This window comes from Empidonax traillii, unplaced genomic scaffold (genome assembly GCF_003031625.1).
Source record: "Empidonax traillii isolate 1590-97213 ecotype Southwest subspecies unplaced genomic scaffold, ASM303162v1 scaffold2:size4533513, whole genome shotgun sequence".
In the NCBI taxonomy this organism is placed as follows: Eukaryota; Metazoa; Chordata; class Aves; order Passeriformes; family Tyrannidae; genus Empidonax; species Empidonax traillii.
The window spans coordinates 4,118,072-4,131,840 of record NW_020955195.1 but is presented as its reverse complement, the minus strand read 5'-3'; the positions used below and the strand labels follow the sequence as shown (position 1 = coordinate 4,131,840).

General features: G+C 46.8%; 1 protein-coding gene across 1 annotated transcript in view; it reads right to left on the bottom strand.

Moving 5' to 3' along the window:
- The window catches only part of LOC114068003 (metalloprotease TIKI1-like), a 70,499-nt gene extending 58,092 nt beyond the window's left edge, over positions 1-12,407 (bottom strand). Inside the window, exons 1-3 of the mRNA XM_027903856.1 lie at positions 12,388-12,407; positions 11,451-11,529; positions 3,765-4,325 (exon numbers count right to left, since the gene is read on the bottom strand). Coding sequence (XP_027759657.1) covers positions 3,765-4,325; positions 11,451-11,529; positions 12,388-12,407 — 660 coding nt within the window. The remainder of the gene's footprint in view (positions 1-3,764; positions 4,326-11,450; positions 11,530-12,387) is intronic.
- Positions 12,408-13,769: the final 1,362 nt, after the last annotated feature.

Sequence of the window (13,769 nt, the reverse complement as noted above, 5' to 3'; positions counted from 1 at the left end):
AAAGATGCAAATAGGATCAATTCAGTTGTTCCAGCTCCAGCTCATATGCAGAAAACTCTGATGTTCCCATCACCCGAGGAGGGAGGGCTGTTCCTGACAAATACAACTTGAAGTTACTCCCTCAGGGCAGAAGATGCAATCAGGTTACCACAAACAGTGTCCTGTCCAACTTGTTTAGCAACGAAAAGCTCTGCTCCTCTGTCAGCTCTTTCATCAAGCAACTGCTCTTCACTTTGCTCCAAATGTAGATCTTAACTACTCCTTGCAAATCTTGCACCATGTGCCTCTCCTTGCTTTTTCTTTTTCTGAGGTTCTCCACTACTGTCACTGTCAAAACCAAACCCGAACCAAAGTTTTATGAGTCGAAGCACTGCTAGATCTGACCTCATCATCCCAGAAATTAAAGACAAATGTTATAGCTGACCAATTCCATGTAGCAAAAAAAAAAAAAAAAAACAAACAAACAAAAAACAAAAACAAAAAAACCACAAACAAACAAAAACCACAAAAAACCCAAACCATTTATTTAAAATGAGAAGTCTAGCACAATTCTCTCCCATTTTATATTTTTACCTTTTGCATCTAATTTCAAGCCATCATTTCCAACTTCCTTAAAGGGGAGGAGGGGGGAAGAGGGGACCAACAAACCATGCAGCACATGTTACAAGGCAGTGGTGTCTTTGCTTCCTACTTTCCCCACAATAATTTTTATTCCTCACAATAATTCCCCCACAATAATTCCCCCCCAATAATTATTATTATTACTAAATAATAATTTTACATGAGGGTTATCAAGGGTGGCCTTTCACCCAAGTGGGTGGATAGATTAAGCAGGAAAAAGGATGTTACTGTTATCTCAGAAGGGCTGTATTTGATAAGCAAGAGTCATACAGCTCTCCCAGTCACGTTAGTGGTCCAGAACCTGGAAGAGCTGAGAACCCCCTAGAGGAAATCAAAAATCTCTCAGTGCTTTGTTGCTTGCAAAGGTTGCTCTTTGACTAGAAGAAACGTGAACTAATATTGTCCTAATTAAGGCAAAATGATCCATGTAGAAAACTTTACTTCACTCTCTATCTGCAACTAACTGTATGAGGAACTGTCTGAAAAATGAAAATGGCAAGACTTTCAAGTGGTCAGTCCCAGATTTGGAGCCAGGATTTCATGAGCAGTCAGCCCTTAGTGGCTGCCTGCTTTCTACTACCACCCAAGCAGTTTTGAAGACTGCTTTTGAAGACGTAGTCATGCATTCGGATGCTCAGATAGGAGGAGTGCTATGGCAAGGTTTGACCACAGGAAAGTCATATAGGAAGATTAATTCTCGAATCAAGAACAGATAACAGGTAGAATCTTCCATGAGAAGCCAAACCAGACAGAGTCTTGGCTAGGAAGTGGTGATGTCTGGACAGTTGCCCTGAGAAACTGTGGATACCCCATCCCTGGAAGTGTTTAAGGCCAGGTTGGATGGGGCTCTGAGCACGTTGGTCTAGTGAAAGCTGTTCCTGCCCATGGCAGTGGGAATGGAGCTTGTGATCTTTATGGTCGTTTCCAACCCATGGCATTCTATGATATTTCTTTCACTGGAATAGACTATTCCTTATGGTTTCGTATTCTCCATTTCCCGAATGGAAATTTCTAAGTCATTCCTGTATGTTTGCTCACTTGAAAAGCAGTCACAGAAGTGACTGAATACTGGGGCATTCCAGACCAGCACAATACCAAAGAAAATAATTTTCGAACAGCCTATTTCAAAGTCTTTGTTCGGTTTTTATGAAACACATAATTAAATCTACTGCCTGAACAAAATGAGAAGAAGGCTCCAAAATCAAAGATTTACAGAATTGCCAACCATGACAGTTCACAAGTAATTTTCCGAAACAGCCAAGAAATTGGCTTAGAAATATAAAAATCATCTGCTTCTGGTTCCCCTTTTCCTTAAGTTGCCTGTTTTGGAAATCTAGTAGTGGGCAGAAGTGAAGGTGTGAATTTGCAGTGCAGTAGCTGCTCTGGACCTGCTCTCTCAAGGGACTTCCCTAGAAATGAGCAGGCATGGAAAGAGCCACAGCCTGCAGGATGCACATGTACACCTCCACTCGCCGTGAGGCAACCATGGACTGTGATTGTCCCAATTAGAGGCAAGTTTCTCCTGTAATTCTGGTCACTCTGGCTCCCTCAGCAGGTTGGGCAATTCTGGATGTTGCAGCTCTATGTCCATAGCTTATGCTGCTTGATATTTATTCCATCTGCAAAACAGCACAGCAAGAGCTGCTCTTTGAAGAAATCCCTGTGAGAGCTTAAAGAGTCAATATTTGCAATGAGCTTAACGGGGACATAATTTGCAACCAATATTTCTCAGTCTCCCCACCACTTTCTTACAAGGCAGTAGAGAAGAATGCACATGGTCCACTTTCCCTTCCTCATGCTACACCAAAGGGGCTCTTTCAGCAACAGAAAAACATGGGCAATAATGTTAATCAAGCCTCAACCAGGAAAGAGGTGGAGGAAATGGGACTTCTCAGCCTATTCCAGTGTTAGCTGTGAACAAAGAGACAGCATAAGGATTCAAAGCACAGTGTTAAGCAAGACTGGAGATGCAAATGAGGCTGGCCAGCTCCAGACAAGGGAGAGATGTCCTGCCTGCAGTTAAGGACTGCACAAGTGATGCAGCCTGTGCTGCTGTGCTATTCCCTGCACAGTGGTTCCCCACCAGTGTTGGCTGGGGTAGCAGGACCTCAGACATTTGACCCAAAATGCTTACCCTGCCCTTGCTGGGCTGCACCTCCCCTTCTGCTCCTTCCCCTCCAGCACGGGAAATTCTGCATCAGTGACGGGACAGGACGCACAGGAAAGGGTCGGGCATCAATTGAAACACTCCGGCCCCATAACCAAAGGTCCTCACCCCTTGTGCTATCAGGGCATGCTGCAAAATGCAGGTCTCATCTATTCCTAAGTAAATGCCACTTTCTCTCCCCAAACTAGCACCTCTCTGTAGCAAAGGCATCCAGCATCAGAGAGCAACCTTATGCCTCCTTGTGATTTGCACAGGGCAGGGGCAGTGACAGATTCCCTGGTGTATTTAGTTCAGAGAGGAACACCCCATCCAAAACACGAACAACACAGAGGTCACTCTACTTGCCTGGTGTGATACTGCATGAACAACAGTGCTGAACTCCATCTGGTTTGCAAACACAAAGGTGCTTGAACCAGTGCCTGCACTAGCCTGGGAAGCTCCCTGCAGAAAGCTGTGCTGTGCTAACCCTCACCTGATATCAAAGGAAGGAAAAAAACCCAACCCCCTAAAAAATACTATTCCCAATGTAGAGGGCCCTATAACTGCAGGCATTGAAACATTCCCTGTGATACTTAACTTCTACAATCAGCACTTACTTCTCAGCACTACTCACCCCACCCCAGCTTTCCCCAAGTGACCACACCTTTCTTTTTAACTTGACATTACAAAAACTGAGCCCAGTAAGGGTCAGAGAGCACACATCCAAAGGTCCAGAGTCTCTGAGGGTGAAGCCTGCCTGAGGCTGCCCAAGGAAGACAACAGGGGTCTCCCCAGAAGGGCCCAAATGAGTTTACTATCTGGCCTGAACTCCGGTGCTAGCTTCTGTACTCCCTGAGGACTTCAGCAAAGACAGGCTGCAGGGAGCAAGAGAGTCACTGGGTAGAAAGCCCTTACCCCACAACCCAGCCCGTGTTCTTGCTGCTACGATATCCACCTAAGCAGCCAGCCTGGCACCCTGCACTCCCCTCTGCCTCACCTGGGAGAAGTTCAGCCCATTGAGCAGGTGGCACTGCTCTTCTACTTTCTCCACAGCACCTGTTTGCTTCCTCAGCCGCTCCGCTTCCTGGGCCAGGTACAGATCCAGGACGGGCACGCCCCGTGACTTGACGTCTACCTCTGTCAGAGAGTTCACGATCAGCATCGCCCAGACTGGCCTCTTCCTCTCCCAGTTGCCAGCAATGGCGTTGAAGAGGTAATCTGCATACAGCCCCTTGCCCCGCTGGTCTGGGGTAATCCAGGATGGCATCATGAGCTTCACGTACTCCAGGTGCCTCTTGAGTCGGTGGTAGATGTCACGGGGCAGCACATTCCGGAGGTTCTCCCCCTGTGGCAGGAGCTGGCAGCTGGTGAGAGCTGAGATGGTGTAGGGGTCGGTGAGGTCCAGCTCAAAGTACACGATGTGGCTCTGCTGGAAGGCTTTCTTGGAGTTCTCTGGGACAAAATCCCAGACACGTGTGTACGGGACATGGATGGTGCCAAAGAAATAGGATGGGGGATCTCTCTTGATGGTCCACAGGAAGGAATTCAGCTCATTTTGCTGTGAGAGAGGGAGACACAAATGAGTAAGTACACACTTACACCAGGCCACTGCAGTGTAGGCTTAAGGTGCCAAGCCTGCAGGTCACCTGGCTCAGCAGCTTTGCCAGCATGGACTTTTCCTAAAGTGACTTCACTCTCACAGAGTCCTCTTTGACCATGGTTTTTCTCAGGTCTGGAGGTCAAAATTCACTTTTCATTAAATAAAAACATTGGCTGTGGCTTTCTCCTCCTGAATGGTAACACCAGGTCTTCTCAACAGTAACACCACCTGATACATCACCTGGCTATCTACCAAAACCAGCAGCAGAGCACAGGCCTAGCACACCATCTCCAGGCAGGATGCTTATCTAACTTCTGCCTTTTATTGAGTCAAAAGTTGGCATCGCTTTGGAGAAGCAGAGCAGGACAGCAGGACCTTCATCTCGGCACAACAAGGCATCTTTCACCAAACTGTTGTGACACTTAATCAGAGGGTGGTGCAGCATCCTGGGAGAACTTTCTACTTTGAGTATACTGGTTGTGGCTGAGGTGGAGTGAATTTACTTCTCAGTGCCTATATGGGGCTACATTTTAGATTTGTGCTGAAAACGATGTTGATAACATAGAGAAGTTTCTGTTACTGCTGAGAAGAGATTACAGTGCATGAAGGCCTTTTCTGATTGTCATAAGACTCTACCAGTAAGGATGCTGGGGATCCACAAGAAACTGGGAGGGGGTACAGCCAGGGCAGTTGACCCCAACTGACCAAAGTGATATTCCATACCATGCAGCACCATGCTCAGCACAAAGAGCTGGGGGAAGAATAAGGAAGGGAGGACACTCAGAGAGATGGGGTTTGTCTTCCCAAGTAGCTGTCACATGTGATAGAGCCCAGCTTTCCTGGAGATGGCTATATACCTGCCTACCAAAGGCAAGTGGTGAGTGAATTCCTTGATTTGCTTTGCTTATGTGCATGGCTTTTGCTTTACCTATAAAACTCTCTATCTCAGCTCAAGAGTGTTCCCACTTCTACTTTTCCAGTGCCCTCCTGCATCCCATGGAGGAGGGATTCAGTGCATAGCTGTGTGGTACTTGATCACCAGGTGGGGTTAAACTATGACAGTGAGACATGAAAAAAATGAGTAACACAAACACAGATGCCATGCAGACTTGCTGGAGCAGGTAGAAGTCCAGTTTTACAGGGACACAGCAAATGGCAGATAGACACAAAATAAAGACTCTTCACAGCCCAGATCTCTTTCTTAAGGAGCAGAGAAGGGCGTGCGATAACTCGGAAAATAAGGGGAAGAAATTCTGCAGGCCTAAATTGGCCTGTGGTTCCTGGGTATACACTTTTAAACACAGTGGAGGAAAAAGCTTCCTTCTTTAGATTAGCTTTTAAAATCTCTCCAAAACCATAGCCATCAGGAAGTCAGAATCAGATTTAAGTTTGTTCTGCTGAAAAATGTACCTCATGGCATCACCAGGAGCACCTCGATACAGGCCTGTGGTACTCCCTCACAACAGAAGAGCAGATGGGACAAAATGAATCCCGCTTAAATCCTTCCAACTGACTTTACACCAGCACCAGGCACAACCTTCATCAGCCCACAGCATGCATGAACCCCACTGGTCAGCAGTACTTACTGGAGCAATGGACATGAACAGTTTCTGTCTGCACAGACAAGAAGAGGTACCCTTTGCATGTCTAAGTAAGAGAACAGGCTTCCAGATGCACTCAAACATCTGGTCAGCCGTGAGCCAGCAGATAACTTTAACCTCAGCACTGGGGATAACCGTGCATGTATGCTGATCCAAGAAGCCTGCCTGACTGCCAAATGCAGAACAGGCTGCTTGGAGGAATTTATTGGAAGCACGTTGACTATAAATTTCCGACACTAAAGCCTCAGGGTCAGAAAGGTTAATCTTAAAGACTGCTCTGCAATGGCTTATCCCAGAAAACCTTCTCCAGCAGCTCTCTACATCAAACCAGGCCACGGGTCAGGCAGCACTTCAGAGAAGTGCTACCACCAGTCCAGCTTACCAGTATGCACCACAGAATCATAGAATATCCTCAGCTGGAAGGAACCTGCAGGGATCACTGAGTCTAACACCTGGTGCTACACTGGACAGCCCCCAAAAAATCACACCATGTGCCTGAAAGCATTGTCCACACTGAATATATTCCAAAGGGCTCTTCAGACTCTTCCACAGCATTCAAGAGTCTGAAGGATACTTCAGACCCTGGTAAGACCATGCTACAGCTCTATATCCCTTAGGACAATCCTGACACCTGAATTACAGACCACAAAAACTCTGCTGAAGACCACGGGAAGAAGGGAGGACAAACACAAAGAGCATCAAGAGGTAAAGAAGATCCAGGGCAACAGGTGAATACAAATCTGCCATAGACCTGGGAAGAATATAGGAAAATTAATATGTAAAGTAAAATAAGAGGGAAAACACTACAGAGTTTCCTGTCATTAGTCAGAAGGAAAAAATGGAAGGACCCACCACTGTGGAGGGAAATGACCTGAAAGTAGTGGTCAGCCAGCACAAAGGAAGGACCAGAAGTTCTGCTTTCTATCTAATGCAAGTGTAAAGACAGAAAAGGCAGCTGGGGTAGGCACGAGGTTAGGAGTTCAGCACTTCTCTTCACACAAGTCTGATCATGAATCTGGGAGTGCACAAGGACAACCACAACTGCAAGGAATTGTAAGGAACAAGTGGTCACCAGCCAGCTTAAAACTCCAATCCAGCTCCTCAATAAACACAGCCAGAAGGCTCAAGCTTAGATGAATGGTGCTAGACTTTAGCAGAGATCATCAGTGCTGCTCTGGACTACTGCATACGGCCTAGATAGAAAGACTTTTGACATTACACTCATTTGCTCTGCACAGCCCTCCCACTTTCATAATCGTGTACTGAGAGCAGAGTAATACTGTCAGCTATTAGTCGTACCACTGAAGAAATCACACAGGCCATCAGGCAAAGAGTAAAGCCTTCCTTTAAAGAGCCCGTAGCACAGGCAGAAAAAAGAAGGAGGCTGAAACCTAGCAAAAGTTTGCACACCGTCCTCAAGTCTGAGACCTTACAAAGCAGAGCAGCTGGACACTCTTGCTGGCACTTCCACGTCAACAAGAGCAGTCATGAACTTGGAAGTCACCCCAAACACCATTCAGACTTGCCTTCTCAAAATAGCTTGGAGCCAGCATGAGAGGACAGAGAACCCTCAGTTTTCCACCATTGATGGGAAACTTCCCTGGACCTGCAGAGTCAGTTTCTGGGCACCAGCAGCTTAATATCGACATAGAGTGATGGCACAAGCGGAGCTCGCAAAGCCCACTCTGCCTCCAAAAGGCTGCTCAGGACGTGCTAATGCCTCACACTCCTTTGTCATCTCCTTTTCCTTCAGAAGGTGGAGACAGAAGTCCCAGCACCATTCTGTGTCCGTACCAGACCACTGCAGATGCCCTGCTACTGCTCTGCTTGAGAGGGGATGGGGCAAAGTCCTTGGTGCACCTGAGCAGGTCTGCCTTCCCCTGCTGTACCTTTGTGCACTCTCACCTCCCTGCCCACCTCCTGGAGCTCTCACATGTGTCACTGCAGCTTCAGAGAGAGAAAAGCAAGGATACAATCTCTCCCCAATACCGTAAAAGGGAAGCTGTTAAACAGTGCTCTAGGTGGCTGTGAGATAGCACAGGAGCAGTGCCAAGGCTTGCTCAGCATCGCACCACACACCATCACTGGTGGCGCCTCACTTGCCTGAGAGCGTGCAGTAGATAAAGGCGCTACAGCCCAATCTTCCTTTGCTGCGGGATCCTTGAACACAGCTGTTACATTAAAGAAAAGGGTGCTTTAAAACCAACATAGATTACAGTTGAAGTGCTGTCCTGGAGGCTTACGAGAGCTGGGCTGTACACTTGAGCGGAACACATTTCAGTTTCAGCAGCATAACAAAAAGGCTCACAAATAGATCAAGATGCATATTTCTTTCTCCACTCTTCAATTTACTGGTGGTACTCAAAGCGCTACTCATGATGGGAAAAACTATGAGCAAATGGCAAGAGTGGCAGTCTCACAAGAGAACATAGCTTGCTCCCACACCAAGATCCAATTGAAAACTAAAAAAACAAGGTGAGAGGCTGTGGTGATATGGGGAATGAGGCCTCAGAGGGAAAGAAAAACTGCTGTCCAAAGACTGAAGAACTGGATGTCAACTTCAGATGTGCTAAACTTACGCTCAGTCTGCTTCTTTCTACATCAGTTGTACTTTCTTCCATCTCATCTATGTTGATTATGTGTTTCAAAGCACTGTGCAGGTAAGTGCCCTCTGTGGCTTCGGTGAGTTTCAGGACCCCTAATCTTAATACTCACCACTTGGCCTCACAGCTACACCTTCTTCCCAATCTCAGCTCAGAAATACACTGTTTCTTAATCTACAATATTCTCTTACTTCCTTTTTTTTTTTCTTTTTTTCTTGCTGCAGAAGCCAGAACACGTGGCATGCAATATCTCACCCAGGCAGACAGCCCTATAACCCTCCCTATATGGATTTCTCCCTCTCTCTTATCTATCCTGGTGTCGTATCTTGTCATGTTCATTTATACCTAATTGAGGCAAAGACTGTGATTTTACTGACCACATTAAGTGCCCATGCAACTACAGTAATGCGCACAAAAATCCTAGGCACATTTTAATAGTCTTGAGCTTTTGCCCACCTGCATTACTGACACTCTCAAATTCAGCTTAAGACTTTAAGCAGAACTCACTTAGGAATAAACACTGCACTGGCTACAGCTGCTGAAAGAACACACGTTCAGTCTCCATTTGCCAGAAGGGAAAAATAAAACCAAAATTTTTAACTAAATGCCACAGGTACAGATGACTTGCTGTGCTGATGTGCATATATGGGGAAAAGTAGCCATATATATTAATTGGCCTTCTGTCAGGAACAGCACATCATAAAAAACTAACCCACTACAACTACAAGCATTCCACTGTTAATCCCTGAATTCTGGCTTCAGTTTTTCCTATACACTCCAATGTTAAGCAAAAAGAAAGCACTACCAGACCACATTACTTAGTAACTGGCATATAACACAAAAAAATTTTAGTATACTTTATTTTAGATTAACTGTTCCCAATGTCTTTCTTTTCTTCATACTAAAAAAAAAAAAATGGGGAACATTATTGTAGTAGTTTTAACTATAATTTGGAGTGATGATGAGAAAATCTTCTTAAATATTGTGTGTGCATTCTTTAAAATAACCTCTTTCTTTCTTTTAGGCACCAGTGTACATATTTTTTTCATGACAGAAACTTTAGGCAGCCTAACCAAAAGAGGAAACCTGTAGTCTAGGGAGGTAAGAAAAAAAAAAACATAAGGAACTAAAATAATAAATAAATAAATAAAAAAGCTGTCCCTGATGATGGAGGGGCAAGAGAATATATTTTTTTCCAAGGGATTGGTGTAAATATTAATAAAGATAAACGTTAACAACTTTGTAAATAAGGCAGATGCCGCCATTTCTAGAGAGTGTAGTTATTACCACTGTCCTAATGACCCTAGGAAACAGCCTCCCAATCCCACAGCTACAGGTGGTCTCATGTTTTAAAGACAGAGTAATCAGCACATAATGATATATCATTAACACATTTCACCGCCAGTTTTGCTGGTAACCGGCAGAAGTCCAGTCAGTATCTCCTGAGCAAAACTCCCTGCGTGTCCCACCAAATCCGCAAAACTTCCACAAGTACAACTTGAGCTGCTCAGGCTCTCAGGGGCTGTCCCCTTGGTCCTTGCCCTCACCAGCTCCTTGCAGTAGTTTCACAGCAGCTCACAGGTCTTTGCACTTCATGCCCTCAAGGGGAAGGAGGCACCCACTCCAAATGCTTGACCTGTCTTTACAGCAGTGTCACAGCTGGCCACCTATAAATCCAGTTGACAAACTGGTTCCAGGGACAAGCAAATTGTAAAGACACCATCCCACAAGGTAGGATTAAGCTCTGTTTAACTCAAGCTCAGGCAGACACCTCCAGTGAAGCAAGTGTAGCTTGGCATACAGTTGAATCAGCAATTCCCTAACACCTAGAAGAAGATATCCCGGGGAAGTGGCAAGCTCAGCTGGAGGCAGAAAGGCCCCAAGACCATGTGCAGCTGAGAGGGAGGAGTAAATTCGCAGAACAGATCTTCAGAGCTGCAAAACTCTCTCAGACCTACCCTGCACTGAGTCTGCTATGGCTTTGGCAAGACCTCAGTGCAACAGGTCTGCATTTACTTCTAAAGGCTTCCAGTCTCCTCAGTAGCTGTGCTGGAGGAGCTAGCCCTGCCTGGAAAGGATGGTGAGTGCAAGTGGTGGTCCACATGTCCCAGGATCACCTCAGGTCCAAGTAGATGTCAACAGAGAGTACAGATGCTCTGTTAACACAAAATTCAAGAAAGCTTTCCCTTCATGACTTTGGATATTTTCATCTCAGAAGCTTCAGCGAGAAGGACTTTTTCTCGGTGTCTAATTTTTCATGGAAATGACAAACACCCATCTCACAAGCTTCACACTGGCCACAGAATCGCCCCTAACCAGCAGCACTGATCCTCAGCTGTGTTAAGCACCCACCGGAGCTAGGACAGCCCATGCTGCGCCTGGTTACTGCAGTCAGGCTGATGAAGTTAGAAGATGATCAAAACTTAACAAAAGCGCGTTTTCACTCCAGGGGCACGGCCTTTTGTTGGTCCAAATCAGCACCTTGGCCTTTGGCAGCAGGGCTAGACGGTACCACTGCGAGGGATGCTGGCAACAACTCACTCCGGGCCGGTCCGTCCCGTGGCGAACGGCGCACCTCGTCCTACTTGGCACAGGCAGAAGATCCTCCTGGGCTTCCCCCCGGCGTCACGCTCTTCCATCAGCACTCAGGAGGTGGTCGTCCCACCTGGCGCGCAGCCCCGGGAAGCCACAGCCCTCCCTCCCCTCCGCGGTGCCGCTCCCGGGCAGCGCCCGCCGGAGCTCCAAGCCCACCCAAGAACGGGCTGAGCTGCGGGCAGGCTGGCCCCGCACACCCCACCCTGCCTCCACCGCCCCCCGAGGGGCGCAGACCCGCATCCCCGGGGCACCCCGGCCCACAGGGAGTCCCGACCGGCCCTTACCTTTCTGCGGAGCGGGCAGGCGGCGCGGCCGTGCCGGGCTGTGGCCAGCAGGAGGAGGGAGCCCTGCAGCAGCAGCAGCAGGAGCAGGAGCAGCGGCAGCTGCAGCAGCCAGCACATCCCGCCGGGGCGCACCATCGCCGCCCTGCGCGCAGCCTGCCGACCGCGTCCCCCTGCGGTTTCTGTTCTCCCCCCCCTTTTCCTGCCTCCACATCTCCCGTTTTCCTTCTCTTATCTCTCTCTCTCTCTTTTTTCTTTTAATTTAATTTAACTTTTCTTGCCTCCTCTTTTTTTTTTTTTTTCATCCCCCCCCAACCTTGCACTCTCCGCTCGCTCTTTAATTAGTTTGCTAGGGGTTTTTTTGCCCAGGCGATCCAATTCCAGAGCCCTCGCGGGAGCGGCCCCGTCCCCACAGCCGAGCCCCGTAGTCGCTGCCCCCTCCTCTTAAAGGGTCCTGTGCCGGGCGGAGGAGGAAGGGGAGGGCGCGGGCCCTGCCACCCTCGGGGCAGGGCGATGGGTCGCCAGTGGGGGTCCTGCAGCCGCCAGCCACGGCCACACATCGCGGGGAGACCCGGCCCGGCCCCGGGGGCCGCGGCAGCTGCGCCCCCGGCCCCGCATCCCTCGACGAAGGCTCCGCTCCCGGACCGCACAGCCCCGGCCGTGCCCGCCGGACTCTGCCCGTCCCGCAGCTCTCCCGAAGGGAACACGAAATGGAACGCTGTGGTTCTTCACGAGCCTCTCCACTGGCTTAGAGCTGTTCGGACTCGTTCTCGTTTCAGGGGTGGCTGTTCCGAAACTGTGTGTCCAGGGTGCTTTGCACAAAGCGGTGTTCGCAGGATCGCAGAATATTCTGAGTTGGAAGGGACCCCTTGTGATCCTCACAAAGATCATCGAGATCAGCTCTTAACTAAATGGCCCTTACAGGGATTGAACCCGTCACCTTGGCGTCATCAGCGCCATGCTCTGTGATCCTTTTATGATCAAAAATACGCTGGAAAATAATCACCATCTCGAACAGAGAAATTCAGCTGGTTTTGCTGAGGAGACTAGTATTTAAATCATCACAGAAGTATCTCTTGCTATTAAGCGCAGACTTAAAAATGCTGGGAGAAGCCAAATATTCATCGGTTTTTAGTCCAGTACAAACCAAAAGAATGAGCTCTCATAGGTCTCTAAATAGGGGATCTTCCTGATAATTTTATTATGGTATGTATAATTAATTCACATATAGCAAAACCTAGCATTTTAAGGTTGAACACTAACACCGTGGCTCACTAAGGTGAATGGTGCTACTGTATGGAACATTCCCTCCTATATCATCCCAAGTTGTTTTATTTCAGTAACTTCCAAACACCAAAGCCAAAATCTATTGAAGTCTTAAATAAAGAAATAATAGAACTCAAATGGAAGGGAAAACGTTATGCCATTCTATGAATCAGCATCTGCTATTTAATTAGAAATAAGGTGTTGCTTTTTTGAAGACCTTTCTGCACATTGCATTTCTCCATCTATTCTATTATTCTCAATATATCAGTATAGTATATATTGGTAATATATACTACTATAATAGTAATATATATTATATATATATATATATATATATGTAAAATATACTATTTTATAATATTTTTACCATTGCTACCCTAGTAGTCATCATTATGCTCACTGTCCTGTGGGGATGAATGAGGTTTCTTCTGGATTTCTTTTTAATTGCTGGTTGTCCTGACCTACTCTTGGGCTGGGTACACAGAATGAACAAAGATGGTCTTAAAGACCACTGTAATTTCTTCATGATGTGGGCCATTCTTTCTGAAGCTGTGCACTATGCAACAGGCAAGCTGCAGACCAAGTGTTTCAGGCTATTTGCAGACTCAGATAGCCATTGTTTCTTTGGCTTTCCCGTATTCCTACTTTTAAACACATCCTTTTTTTTCAATCCCAGAGTTCCAGATATCTGTTCCCAAGGTTAAATTCTGGTTCAGAGCAAACGGCTGTAAAACAGCAACAACGTTTTCTTTGCCCTGAAATGCAGTAAGCCAGACCCACATTTTGTCATATGTATTTCTGGGCATGGAAGCCAGATAGCATTCATACACCTAGATCAATCTATAGAGAATAAGAATAAATTTTTCATGGTGGAGAGACATGCTGCCAGAACAGCTACATACCTTCTGTGTGGCTATTTGGTTTGCTTTTGATTCTAAATTAGCAAAATATATAACAACACTTTCTGAAACACAGCTTGCAGGCATACAGCCAATGCAGGTTAACATACTGCTTGACCTTATTTTTGGATTTGTGGGAAAGGCTTTCTTTGTGGTG